A 15,028-nucleotide genomic window follows, 5' to 3' on the forward strand; every position below is an offset into this window, starting at 1 on the left:
ATTTTCGGTCATAGAAGTGGATCATAGTGTAGAGATAAAATGGAGAGACACATTTCAGTTGCAACTGAGTAAAATGCATATTGAAATTAGCAGTACTAAATTGCTGCGCAACAATTTCATAAGTTTATATAAAGTTATGCACGGGGCAGTCAATATAAAACTTAAGTGCATATAGCTAATAATTCCTCTGACGAAAACATCGTTGCTAAAATATGTGTAATTGTTTTAATTTTTTTTTTTTGTAATTTTATTATTAATAAATGCAATTGATATTTATTAACTAATTTTTAATGTATTACATTTTTTTAATTTTAAATACATAACCTATTTATTTACGCTGTTTGGCGATCTGAGCTAATTTAATTCAATAAATGCACATTTCAAAAATGTTTAATTCATTAAGAATAAGCTTAAATAGTGCGCTAAATAAATGCATACATTCTTATGTCTTACATAATTATGTTTTTATATTTGTAATAGGCTTTCATTACTTACTATTTACAAATTATGCTTCAGTAATTTAAAAATTTAATTATCAACTGAATATTAAAAAAAGGATTGCATTGGCAATAAATAGAAAGACTGTGTTTACTAATTTTATTTATAAGAAAATATTTTAAAATTACTTTAAATTATATAAATAGGTATTTAAATATGTATATATGTATAAATATTAAGAAAAAGGATCGGTTCTCTGTTTCAAGTAAATATTTGATTGCCCGTCTTCACTTAAATCTAAATAAAATTTTTTATAAAAAAAAATATTAAAATGAAAATTTTTATAAATAATTGTTCAAATAAATAAAGGTATCGTGAATGATATGCGTGTGTATATTTGTGCATAGATGCAATTGCCAACATCACTGGATCAAAGAATTTTTGTATTTCAATTTGTACACAAATGTCAACGCTAATTCCGTTTAACAAAACATGTAATCTGAATCAAAATCAACTCTGACTCATGTTAATAAGAATTTCTATCAAAAAACAAAAATTTTACGTCCTTTTGACTTTAAAAAATGTGTAACCGCTACATAGATAAGACTGAGTAATTAAAACAGCTTACCACATTTCCTACATTTTTTTAAATTTTAGTTCAGAAAGCTGCAAATGAAGTTCAGAAAAATACATTTGAAGTTCAATGTTTTCAACTGCAGTTAAGGAAATTACGTACCAGTTCAGAAGGTTACAATTTAAGTTCAGAAAATTACAAATGAAGTTCAGAATTTTCAATTTCAGTTCAGAAAATTACAACTGAAGCTCAGAAAAGTACAACTGAGGTTCGGGATTTTCAACATTAATTGCAATTTGCTGAACTTCAATTGCATCTTTCTAAACTACACCTTTAGCAGTTTAAGTTCAGAAAGTTGCAAATGAAGTTCAGAAAAATGCATATGAAGTTCAATATTTTCAACTGCAGTTAAGAAAATTACATACCAGTTCAGAAGGTTACAATTTAAGTTCAGAAAATTACAATTGAAGTTCAGAATTTTCAATTTAAGTTCAAAAAATTACAACTGAAGTTCAGAATTTTCAATTTCAGTTCAGAAAATTAAACTGAAGTTCAGAATTTTCAATTTAAGTTCAAAAAATTATAACTGAAGTTCAGAATTTTCAATTTCAGCTCAGAAAATTGCAATTGAAGCTCAGAAAAGTACAACAGAGTTTCGGGATTTTCAACATTAATTGCAATTTGCTGAACTTCAATTGCATCTTTCTAAACTACACCTTTAGCAGTTTAAGTTCAGAAAGTTGCAAATGAAGTTCAGAAAAATACATTTGAAGTTCAATATTTTCAACTGCAGTTAAGAAAATTACAATAACAGTTCAGAAAGTTACAATTTAAGTTCAGAAAATTACAATTGAAATTCAGAATTTTAAATTTAAGTTCAAAAAATTACAACTGAAGTTCAGAATTTTCAATTTCAGTTCAGAAAATTACAACTGAAGTTCAGAATTTTCAATCTAAGTTGAAAAAGTTACAACTGAAGTTCCGAATTTTCAATTTCAGTTCAGAAAATTACAGAATTTTCAATTGAACTTTGTTTATAATCTTCTGAACTTCAATTTTAATTTTTTTAGCTGCAATTGTAATTTCCGGAAATTCAGTTAAAACTAAAAGTGAAAAAAGTGTAGCGTTGTTCAGTTCACTTTTTAGAGCGCTCATTATGGAATTCTTGAAAGACATTTGCTCAGTAGTTGACTTCACCTCGCTTTTTTGATTTCTTTCCCTTCCTTTTTTAAACTCTTTAACTACTATTTCTGTTTAGTTTCCGTTTGTTTTGGGTTCTTATCGGCATTATATCAAGATCCTTTCAGGATTAATACTGGATTATTCCGATATTATTTTGAAACCATCATCGGTATAAACGCAAAGTATTTTCGGTATTGTATTAAAGTCAATTCAAACCAAGTTCAGAATAATTTAGGAATTATGTTAGGGATAGTTTCAAGATAATTTCTGAACTGTGCAGGTATTGTTTTAAGAATCATTCCTGCATTGTCTCCAAACCATTTTATCGGGGTTATTTTGAAATAGTTCTCGAGATATTTACAACATTTTTGGAATTACTGGTGCCCTAACCCCTACACTTAAGTCCGGGATTATTTCAACGATTTCAGGCCTAGGATAGGTTGCTCAATGACAAATTTACCAAAAAACAGGACCTTTATTATAAAATAACTTCGTCCTTTTGGTGCAATTTTCTGATTATTTAGAAATCTGTTAGGAATTATTTCAGGACTGTTTTGCGACCAAATCGATATATTTCTGAAAAATTTCTGAAACATTTCAGAACCCTTTTCGGGATAGTTCAAGGGCTCTTTTAGAATTATTTGCGAATAGTATTCGTGATATCTTGAGATTTTTTGGAGGCTGTTTCGTAGTCGATTCGAACCTATGCCAGGATGATATATATCTCGGATAGCTTCAGTATAGTTGCTAGACTGTTTCGCCATTGTTTTTATAACAATTTTGAGACGGGCCTGAGTTTTTCTTCAGTAGCATTGTTTCGAGACCATTTTAAAATAGTTTTTGAGACTTTTTGGGTTAACTGCCCTAATCACCTATGTACATTTTATTTGTTGTAGAAATCAAAATAACAAATGCCTTTGAATTCTAATTATACCGAAAAATGCAGGACCGATCCGCGTCAATATGCAGGGTGGTATAAAAGTATTCACTCGATGTTATTTTAGCATGTTTTTTATGAGAAATGTTTGTTCCGCTTGTGAAATATGTTAATGTAAACTATTAGAATTTATTCTATCATGTCGTAGAAAGCCAGAGTTGACGATCATACGGTCCGGTCTTCTGTAATTCTTTATCACTCTTGTCAGAGTCTGAGGCGAGACTACAAAAACCCCCATAAAAAAAGTTTGTAGCGAATAAATCGATTGTGCTTGCCAACTACTGCAAATCACTAAATCGAGTGTATAATCGGCTTGAAAATGCTTCCTTTATAATATCAGTTATGGGATGAGGCTTGATCGGTATGCACCGATGCACCGTCCTGTTGTTCCAGTCTCCATTCATACTATTGAGGATGATAAAAACTCGACAATCATGGCTCTGTGGCGCGCTTTCCAAAATACCTTACCTATCTACTTGAAGAACATTGTCGCGACAGATGCGACCAAGAGACGTTACTACATGACAATTTGTACAGCGATCGACCGATTCATTATAAAGTATGCGGTACTACTTGCGTGCCCCCAAATCAGTGGAGTATACTTCACGCCTCAAGAATGATATTCCCAAAGTAGCTATAGTACTTTTCACCACACTGCATCCAAAGGTATCACGGTTTATCACGTAAGCCAGTAATGTTGTTCTTGTAAAATTTTATTAGAGTCCGTAAAATAAGATCAGCGAGACATTGTAAATAGGTATTTTGTTGTGTAACTGTTGTTTCCGAAAATGTTTTGAATTATCCGACAAACCTAGTTTATGTACCGTAAATTTGTTTATCCAATTTTCGGGGTGGACATTCCAGCTAATTTGCATTCGAAGCGTATATTTGGCACTAGATTAGTTAGATAGTCTCTATCTATTCCCCGACAGCAAGGCGGCAATTGCATTTGAAAATTTAATTGTATTATGATGATGTAAAAAAAAAGAGTAGAATTTCTATGAATAGAATAAATAAGCTTACAAACTAATTTTAGGCGTATAAAATATCAAAGTCGTTGTTATTATATATGGGCAGTATATTGCAACGGCTAGACGTGTTGTCTCATTAGCTTAACGCTTTCGATCACTTGCAAAAAAAGCAATCCGAAAAATTGTTTTTGTGTTTTCATCGAATCAAAGCTTAATAAAGATTTTAGAAATCCATTCAAGCTTTCGAAGGAAGTTTTCGTTTTTTGTTTAGCGAGTTTTAGTACTCAGATCTACCACAACGGCATTGGACGATGTGTGGCAAGGTAATTTGGCAAGCTATTGATATGCGGCGCCGGACATCCTGCAATGCGAAAGAAGTTTATTATTTAATTTTTTTTCAAATTTTAATAGCTTTTCATTTTCTATCAAACTCACTACAAACAGAACATGTCTTCTCATCGGTACCATCGCCACAACCATCACGACCCGAGCAAACAATCGCCGTCGAACGACAGCGACCATTACTGCAACGATGTGGACAATATGCATCTTCATTCTCTAATAGACCACCAGCATTTAACAGACGCAGGAAGAAAGTCGGCATTGAACGTGAACCACACAAATGTGGTGGCTCATCGCTACCATCTCGACATGAAATGATTGCATTACAATATTCGTATTCGGGCAAGCATTCGCCGCTTTTACAGCGGAATGTATTTGGCGGACATTGACCACTCTTTAATGCATTACAACCGAACTCATCCTCACCATGTGGACACTGCTTGCGACCATCGCAGCGTGCAGCACGTGATATACAACGACCACTACGCTCACATTGGAAAGCTTCTTGTGGGCAGATTTGATTTAGACGCGCATTAAATGTGCATTCCTCATCAGAGTCGTCATTACAATCCGGACGGCCATCACATACAAAGAACCATGATATACAAACGCCACTCGAGCGACACTGCGGAAGAGAGTAGGAGGAAAAATTTGAAAATTGAAATGATTTTTTTATTAAACCTGAAAAGTAAGTCTAAATGGTTTGCTGAGTGGCATATAGACCTATCTCGGTTGCAGTTCCGAAAACGCCGTATCTCAGCAAACTTTTGAAAAACTCATAATTTTTTTTAAGAACGCCCTACTTTAAAATCTTTTTTTCAAAAACCCAATGTGGGAGTGGCAGTCGAAGTACGAGTTTGATTGGGAGTTGGTGGGACCAATTGGCGCCAGTTGACAGAGCGAAGAAGCGACTGGCGCGCCTCGTTGGATGGTCGTTTAAACGGTTAAGCGCCAATTAAGCAAGTAAGTAAGGGTGTAGGACAATGGGTGAGAGTGGGAGCAGGAGTGGGAATGGACGTTAGAATGGAAGTGGGAGTGGGTGTGGGAGTGAGGATGAGTTTAAGAAAGAACGCAAGTGGGAGTGAGAATGAGAATTTTAGTTTGAGCGAGTTTTGAAGTGGAAGTGGGAGTTTGAGGGGGATCGGAGTGCGAACGTTAGTAAGAGTGGGTGTTGGAGTCGAAATGGGAGTAAGAGGGGGATTGGAAGTAGAAACGTAAGTAGGAGTGGGAGTGAGAATGGGAGTATAAGTGGGATTGCTTTAGGTGTAAGAGTGGGAGGGGGAAGAAAATAGAATAAGGCAAAGGCAGGAATGATAAGGATGGGTTAGAGTGTTAAAGGAGAAAGGGACAATCACTTTTGAAATCTATGTAAACCAATTCTCAACAGTACAGGATAACATCTGCCGGGGAAGCTAGTGGATGATTAAATTTTGAACGAGTTCGAATTTTCTTTAAACAAATTCTGAGATAGGACGTTTCATAACTGACAACTGAGATACGATGAGCCGAATTCAGGCTTCGAATGGTGATGTTAGAGCGTAAAGTATACCTGGAAGGTGCCGGGTGCACAACCCGTCCGTTGCGCACTACACTGCGCTTCTGTTGTCAATTCCGCTGTAGCGCAATCGCAAATGCCACGTACGTTACATATTGCATTCGGATCAGCCAGCTGACATTGTCGATTGTGTATGCAGCTTAAACCAAGCGAAACTGCTTCCGAGCCCAATTCGACGCGTTTACGTATTTCTGTAACAAAAAAAGGAATAAAGTACTACAGCGAACTAGATAAAAAAACGCTTCCAAAATTTACCTGAGCTAGCTTTCGTCGCTAGTATGCTTTCAGTATCCGCTACTTCCTTAACCGGTTCGGGTGTGTATTCATTCTCCGGCGTTGCATCTATCATTAATGGTTTCAGTGTTGTTACAATTGGTGCAGCCGGTTCCATAAGCGTTACACGACTTGCCAAACCCATCAAAGTCTGTGTGGTTATTTCAACAATATCAGCCGGTTCAGCTGTAGCTTCATCAGCGCGTACATCTAGTTCGGCGCCTGCGCCAGAACCATGCGCTTCGTCGAGCTCCGCGGCAGACAAAGTGCTGCTTTCCATTATCAAACTATCCGATTCCAGTGTATGCGATTGTATGTTGCCAATCGATGTGTGATCCACTTCAGCAATCTGATCAACCAAATTTGCTGAGTCTTGTATCTCATCTGGTTTTTGAATATCATTGCTTGATTGCACACTCACATCCTGCGTTTTTGAATGGTTGGATATTAATTTTTCTTCATTACGCTCGGGGCGTTCAGTTACTTCGGCGGTTGGCGCAAGGACCGTTGCTAGCTTCTCTTCAGCAATATTGGTATCGGCGGCAACTAAGTCTGCAGTATTTTGAAAAGCGATCTCCGGCTGTACAATATGATTTTCATTTTCACTCAACTCGGTAGCGGACTCAAATGGTGTGATGGTACTTTCAGCATCATCGGTCATCAAATCGCTTAATATGTCTGCAATCGATTGTTGTTCTTCAAATGGACTCGACTCAGGCATTTCCCCATTTTGGTTACTATAACTGATGAAATTAGAATCAGTTTGATCGACGTTATGCTCGTTGGCGTCTTGATCAACCATTGTAGCTGTCGAGAGGTTTTCATCGTCTTCAGTTGTACGAATTGGCTCGTCGATATGAGGCGTTTGGTCATGGTCAACGTGGTCGGTTTGGATGGATTGCTGTAACTGATTGGGCTCCTCGAAGCTGCTACTAGTTAGAAATTGATTTGATTCCTGCGCGATCTTCATTTGTTCATCAGTCAGTTGATTTGTTTCCTTTACGTCATATATCTCTGAGTAGGGCTTATCAGTGGACTCGTCGTCTTCCAGCATGTATGTGTGTTCATCTAATGTGCTAGATGCAAGAGAAGCCTCATGTGATGGTGTGTCCTCTTTCTCAGCTATATTAACTTCTTTAATCCACTCTGTTGTGCCTTCAGCCGTGCGCACATCAGCTTCATTTTCTTTTTCAACGTGTTCCGTTTGACTTTCGTTTTCATTTTCAAAAACATCTGCATTATTTGGTTGCTCTGCGGATTGACTTTCAATCTTTTTATCAGTCTCAAATGCAGCTTCTTGCAGCAAAATTACCTCGGTTGCTGCTATAGTTACTTCTTCAGGCTCTTGGTCTCCCACGTCTTGTTTCACTTCATTTTCCTCTACTCCATCTTCAATATCATGTAGCGGTGGCTCACCATTTGGCGCATTTGTCACCTCCAGTTCACTCGCACTGTTAGTAAGCTCTGCAGGTTCTTTTTCTGGGAGGTGTTCATCCGTTTGTGGCGCAGCCAGCTCTACAGTCTTCACTACCACATGTTCGATATCACTAGCTGCTGCCTCACTGTCATCTACATCACTTTCCTCAGTTGGATCTGTTGATGATCCCACTGAGTCTGAGTCTGCTAATTGCGTTTCTGCTCTCTCTGTCATTTGCTGGTTATTCTCCTCGCTCCCAACACTCTGTTCAATAAGCCCTGCAGCATTCACATTATCATTTAATGGCACTTGTGTCACATCCAAAATGCGTTCATCATCATCAATGCTTGGATAAGGTGCTGTGCTCTCAGATGCAGCAACATTTTCTATCTCTGCGTCATTTTCAATTCGTTCCGTTGTTTCTGCCGCAGCTATTTCAGTCGGATCAGTGAATTCGTCATGACTTGCATTGTTGCTACTATCTACATCATTGATTTTGTGCTCTTGTTCTACCTCAAGTGCCGGCTTGGTATCCACATTATCTACGGTTAATTCATTATCAGTTATGTTGCTTTCATTTTCTACTCTTTCTGTGGATTCTGCTGCTACATCCGAAATACTTGCTGCTGGCTGTTGTGGTTGTTGTTGTTCTAATTCTACTTGAGTTTCACTTTCACTATCGCTTTCTTTGTCTAGTTTGTTTGACTCTTCTTGCAATTGCTGGTCAGTGATTTCATTTTTATTCTCAACTTCATGCACATAAAGAGTCGGTTCCTTTTCTGCCATGTCATGCTCTTTAACTACAGAGTCTAAGTTTTCAGTGATCTCAGCTTCTTGTGGAGCTTTTTCAGTTTCTTCTAAAGCGTTTTCAGTTTTTGGTGGAGCTTCCTCGGGTTCTTGTGCAGCTAGGTAAGTTTCTTTTAAAGCCTCATCACCTTCATGTAAAACAGCGTTTGCTTCTTGTGCAGCTACGTTCGTTTCTTGCGGTTCCTCTTCAGGTTCTTGCAGGTTTTTGTCAGCTTCTTGTTGCTCTTCCTGACTTCCTTGCTGCACTTTCTCAGGATCATGCAGTTCGTTCTCAGCTTTTTGCAGCTCGCTGTCAATTTCTTGCTGCCCTAAATCAGCCTCTTGTGGCTCTTGCTCAACTTCATGTGGTGGGTTAAAAGCAATACCTAATTCTTCGTCCACATCGCTCGCTTCAGTATTGTCGGCGTTCATATCTTCCTGTGCTAGTTCATAATCAAATTTCATCGTTTCATCAATATTGCCCGATTCCCCTTCACCACCTCCCAAGTCCTCGTACATTTCGTCAGCCGTCAAGTGATTTTCTGAATAAAGGTTTTCGGACGGAAATCGATCTGGTGTTTCATTTTGGTACGTTTCTTCCAAAGGCTTATTTGACACAGGTTTTTCCACAGGCACTCCTCCTTCCTCTAGCTGTTTATTTGGTAGCTCTCCTAGCTTATGTCCATTTTCACTCATTTCTTGTCCATAATGATCTTTCTCCTGAGAAATGTTTCCTTCACTGATTTGCGGCTCTGGAAGAATGCTATCTAGTTCCGCGCCTGTAATGTGTTCAGTTTCGCTAATTTTTGCCACTTCCTTAGCAACATCTTCCGCTTCAGCGACATGATCCTCAGCAACATCTTCTGTTTCAGCAGCATGTTCCGTTTTAGCAGCATCTTCCTCAGCAGCATGTTCCGCGTCATGACTTTCTTGCTCCTTAATTGTTTCGTTATCCTCGTGCTCTTCTTTAATATGTGCTTCGGTTTGCTCATGCCCAGCCTCTGCTAAAACCGCTTCGTCCTCCATCTTACTTTCTTCTTGCTCAGTTGCTTCTGGAGGGCTCTCAAATGCGTGTTCTCCAGTTAACGCTATATGATCAGGCTTAATTTTATCTTCTACTTCTTGTTCATCACCTAGTTCCGGCTCATCATGTTCTGCATCTTTTACAGGAACTTGTTGCATTTCATGGGCGCCCAATAGCGGTGCAACAATATCAACGTTCTCATTCACACTTTCAGCAAAATTTGTGTCTTCTGCTGCTACATCTTCATTTTCATCTACTGGCTGCTGTACTGCACTTGTTTCTAGCTCTTCTTTTATTGGCGCTACTGCCACAACCTCTTCCGGCTTTTCATCTTCAACCCTCTTTTCCTCTTCCACCATTTCATTTTGATTATCTAGCATTTGTTGTTGCTCTTCATCTTGCTTTTCCATAATTTGTTGATCTTCTTGCTCTTGATCTTCCATTGTTTGTTGTTGTTGTTGCTCATCATCAATTTGTTGTTCATATTCTTCATCCATCTTATAGGGATAATCGTCGACGACAGCAGCGACCGGCGTTGCTTCTTGTGATATTATTGCATCACCATTGTCACCGGCAGCCGCCAGCGCTTGTAAATTGCCATCAGTTGCTGCTGGTGTTAACTGCTGTTGTGCCGGTGTTGTAGGCAAATCCATATCAGCATCCGAGTTTGCTGGTGAATCATCAATTTTTTCTTCGAAAAATGATTGCTCTTCAACACTGTCAAAGCGCACGGGTTCGGTTGATGTTGGCGCTTCTTCTGTTTTAGTTGTTAGTGGAGCTGGCGTTGAGGTAGTGCTAGTTGTTGTTCTTTTAGTTGTTGTTGTGCTGCTTGCTAATGTTGAAGTAGATGACGTAGTTAATACTGGTACTTCGGGTGCAAGATTCACATTGCCCTCTACACAAAATCCTCCAACCAACCTGGTTGGAGCTGTACATTGGCAACGTCCAAAGAGATTTGGTATAAGAAAATCGCAATGTGAACGTTTATCGAACATCTCACAGTGTGCATGACTGTAGCAAACGGAACCGGGGAGAGCAGCTGAAAATAGAATACGATAAGAATAGATTAGTTGGATAGACGAGTACGAGATCTGTCTGTGATGAATTAAAATATAGTTTTCTAAAAAAGATACATCATGGGTTTTGATGTTAGTATACATAAAGGCAGGATATTTTGAATTCAAACTACGCCAATTCTAAAAAGTCGTTAATACTGTTGAAATTCGATGAGTAAACATAGAGGTGAACGTCTAGAAAACTAAAGCTTGCCCAAGAATTAAATTAAACCACAACAGAGTCAACTTTATCAGAAACAAATAGTTTCGGCTTTAGCCGGATAGCCTTGCCGTTTTTTATCTGTAACAATCGATACCGACAGTTTATTGTTTTATTTCGGCTACTTATCGACATCGAATTATTACCGTTGAGTTATTGTATTGTAATCGGGTTGTTATCGCCGAGTCACCAGCTTCTTATTGGTTTCTTATAAGCTAAGCGGTATACGTTTCATAAGAAACCGATGATCTACCGATAACAAATCGTTGACACGCCGATAAAAATGTGGCAACACTCCCATAAAAAATCGGCATCCCTTCGATATAAAATCGATCACTTTTCAGTAATAAAACGATAGAAAATCGATAACTTTTCGGAAGAATATCGATAACAGGCCGTTAACAAATTAGTAAGAATCCGAAACAAATCGATAACTTTTTAATAACTTTTCGATAAAAACAGATACATTTTTTGTAATATATCGATAAACTTCTGATATTAAATTGATAACTTTTTGTCAACATAGCGATAATAGATTGATAACGTTTCGATAACAACCTAGCAGCTCGGCGATAAAAAATCAGTAACTCATTCAACTTTGTTATCGAAAGCAAACTGATAACAAATCGATAACTCATCTATACCTCGCCGATAACCCACAATTGACAAACCAATTACTAAACGATAAGCTTCGGTTTTGTCTTCTAATCTCTCCGTCCCTGTTCGCTCCTTTTCTTATTTCCTTTCCTTTCGTTTTCTTTCCTTTCCATTTCTTTCTTTGCCTTCCCTTTCTTTTCCTTGGCTTTCCTCTCCCTTCCACTCACCACCTCTAAAGACTGCGCTTACGCTCGCATTCTGAATCCGCCATAGCGGAAGCGAAGATATTTACAAATCAAAAATCTAAGCAATCGGTCCTGTACGCTCAGTTACGCTGGTCCAGTCTATTCATGTGTTTCTTCTCTCCAACAGCCACGTCTTTTGTGTTTGGAGCAAGCGCAAAAATACTCACCGAAGGTTTGGAGCAGCACGCTCCGTTACAAGAACCTTCTAGTACTAGTCCGACTCCCCCAACATGCGTGCCGACCCCCTTTGTAAAGGTCCAAGGTCATTTCGATCCGAACGGTACAGGGTGAAAGTACCCAGCCGCACATACTCCTTCACCACTCCATTATCTTTTTGTGGTTAGCCTCATCAAAAAGCATGAGTCAATGACGACGAAGGGGTTGTGGATACTACTGCCAACATCTAGTCTTTTTCATGCTTAAAGCATAACTAGGAGCTGTAAGGCTTATCTGATTTAATAATTGGTCTTGAATAAGAAAGCTTATTATTTTGTTACCAAAAATTTTATCGAAAGCTTTGACGAGTTCTACAACAAGCCGACAGCTTCCGATATGCGGAAGAAACTCAATCAGGTTACGATACGCATAAATAAGTGGATAGGCTCGCGTCTAGCTTCACCTGGCAGCAGAAAAAAAAAAATAGTTGGTACTCCAAACAAAAAAAACCGCTGAAAGTTGGATTTGAAACCTACTATGAAAATAAGGTTAGACTACCGACTAACATGCTCCGTTTGGCGTTCTGCATCAACAGTACAAGTAAAGAGCGGAAAAATCTCCATCCTATTAGCACTGGAAAGAATAGTGTAATATGACGCAAAAAAGCAGACGCATGGTAGTCGTTAGCAAACAGAGCAAGGTAGAAACTTTAAGGTTGTTGCGAGAACGGTGACAGGTGGACTGCGAAATTAAAAACAGATGTTGAAGAATAGAATACCAAAATACCCGTTTCTCCTTCTTCTTCTTCTTCTTTTTCTAGCGATAAATAGACAATCCAATGTTTTGTAGAGTTTAATCGATTTTGATGGTCAATTGCTGGATATTGATCTGGTACGTTCCGAAATATAACAGCATCAAGGTACTAGCCTGGGACCGATTTGATATGACCATGTTGAACATCCTACGTCGTCCAGCCGCCTCCTCCTGTAAGTCAAGTAGAAATAAAACGCCATAGGATATCATGTTCCTGCGTTGCGAATAATTTGTGGTAGCAAACAGAATTCCTTCCCAGCGTACCTTTACATACGTGATCTGGAGAACCTCTTGGAAGTAAGAACTTCTTCGCCTTTTTTCAATTACACTAATATTGCGATTAGCTTTATCTTGCAAAAGTTTAACGTGCATTATATGCAATCTGTGCACGAAACTATAGGAAATGAAAATACATCTCGACTTCAACCGTATGCCTCTCAATCCTTTCCTTTCCATTACAAACAGATTGAGTAATTGTTTTTTTTTACAATTTTTCGTCTTATTATGTTTTTTGATATGCCAATTTTACGGTTCGTCTTACAGATGCACCCAATAACTCTACAATGGGGTGCTCTCGTCGTCTTGCGTATTTTGTCGTATGCCGCACTGTCTCCGCAATCCGGGCACCTTCAAGACAAACTGAATCACCCTATTACATTACCAAATTAGTTAGTTTTGCTATTAACTGCAAACTTTTTCCTTATTATATATTTTGTTATATGTAATTTCATTCTTTACAAACGCAATATTAATCGAACTACGTGCTTCTCCTCAATTCTTCCTCTTAAGCCATATGATCCATTAAGTCATAGTTATATGTTCAAAAGCCCGAGCGGAATGGCTCGTAGAGATGATGTTGGATATCGGTCAAACCAATCGTATGACGGTGGATGCAATAGTCGATCAGACGAAATGCAGCCAAACCCTGGAACGTGCCGATGAAGCACGTCTGAACATTTTGACTAGCGGCGGTGTTTAGATGGGCAGAACCAAAGCATCAAGTAACGATTGACTACAAATACAGACAGGAAAAACGGCAATTTACTTGAATAAAAGTGTGACGAGATTGCAACCATTTGCGATCCGCGGTGAAAGACCATTTACTGTCAGCAAAATGCTTGTATATATGTTTATTAGGGTGTCTGTTATTTTCAGAGTCGGGCTTATAGCAAGCAATTAAGCAAAAGGATTGTTCAATGAAAACAAACTTGCAAAACCGTCAATATAACCCCTTTATGTCGTGAGACATTTTTTTATTAAAAATTCTGTGCAATTTTTTACTTTTTGTATTGCATTTCCTATCAAACGTATGTACATATAAGAATATACTTTTTATTAACTATCCATTTCGCTCAGGGTTCATCCATTTGGGTCCCTACGTATATATATGAGCAAACCGTTGCCAGGCTAGGAGTTTTTGGCTTTCGTTTATGATGTTCACGAATGAGTTTGCGGTCCTTAATTCAGTCATGGTATCCGTTCTCTTTTCCCTGAAAAAAAACGCCTGAATCTGTTTCTAAACTTTTTCCCTATTTCGATTTGAATTCATCGCAAAAAAAACATTTGAGGTTGTATCGGTGGAATTGGCGACCTTTTCCCTAATGGTCTTGCTCGATTGGAACCCATTGTGTTCATTTGAAAAATTAACTAGTCTAAGACACGGTTAAATCCTCTAACGTTATGTTGAACTAGCCGGTCCGTGAGGCGTTGGCTGAGTAGTCATGCTACCCGCATCCTTGGAGCAAATGTTTTGGCACCTACGACCGCGGGATGAAGGCCCAGTATTTAGTAAAGTGTGAAGTAGTTTATATTGCGAATGTTATATTAGGTATAGTTAAAGTGGCCGCCATCGTTTCACTTCTGCAGAACGTGGTTCATATACCCATGAAGCTAAAACAGCACATTTGCCTAATATTTGCCTATTCTAGCCCCGCAATACACCCAAAGAGGTGTCTGTGGAGGCATCGGGACCTGGTCTTCGACAGAGCGGGACAACGGCTTTTCTATCTCTTCCGCGTCCCTGCAGATCAGGCAGAATTCCATTGCTTGGAGGCCTATATGAGCCACACGTCCGCCCCTAAGACAGTGGACCTGTTAAAATACCCACTGATGGGCTAATAGAGAGGCGATTCCGAAGTATGACAGATTGCTATCTGTCCAGATGAGTCAGATTTGCCTGGACATACTACCTGTTAGTTCCAAGGTCCATCTTACGTTAGCTTGTTCCGCAGCAAGTGCTTGCAAGTATTCAAAGGAGGCTTAACCCAGCCATCAGAGGTTATGGTTTGCAAATTGGTGCTTTCCTTGCTAGCTCATTAGCAGCGCAGTTTTCCGAAATGTAACTGTAGCCCAGGACCCATATTATGCTGAGGTTGCACTTATTATCTAGCTTGTTTAGAGCTTCCCTACACTTAAACGCCACTAGTGACGATGTATCACTACT

The 15,028-nt window shown here is 38.6% G+C and overlaps 1 protein-coding gene across 1 annotated transcript in view; it reads right to left on the bottom strand.

Moving 5' to 3' along the window:
• Positions 1 to 2,379: 2,379 nt before the first annotated feature.
• Positions 2,380 to 15,028, bottom strand: part of ImpE1 (Ecdysone-inducible gene E1) — a 169,017-nt gene continuing 156,368 nt past the window's right edge. Inside the window, exons 5-8 of the mRNA XM_067787938.1 lie at positions 6,255 to 10,538; positions 5,994 to 6,190; positions 4,538 to 5,069; positions 2,380 to 4,463 (exon numbers count right to left, since the gene is read on the bottom strand). Coding sequence (XP_067644039.1) covers positions 4,393 to 4,463; positions 4,538 to 5,069; positions 5,994 to 6,190; positions 6,255 to 10,538 — 5,084 coding nt within the window. The 3' untranslated portion in view covers positions 2,380 to 4,392. The remainder of the gene's footprint in view (positions 4,464 to 4,537; positions 5,070 to 5,993; positions 6,191 to 6,254; positions 10,539 to 15,028) is intronic.

The sequence above is a fragment of the Eurosta solidaginis genome, chromosome 5 (genome assembly GCF_040869045.1).
Source record: "Eurosta solidaginis isolate ZX-2024a chromosome 5, ASM4086904v1, whole genome shotgun sequence".
Classification (NCBI taxonomy): domain Eukaryota; kingdom Metazoa; phylum Arthropoda; class Insecta; order Diptera; family Tephritidae; genus Eurosta; species Eurosta solidaginis.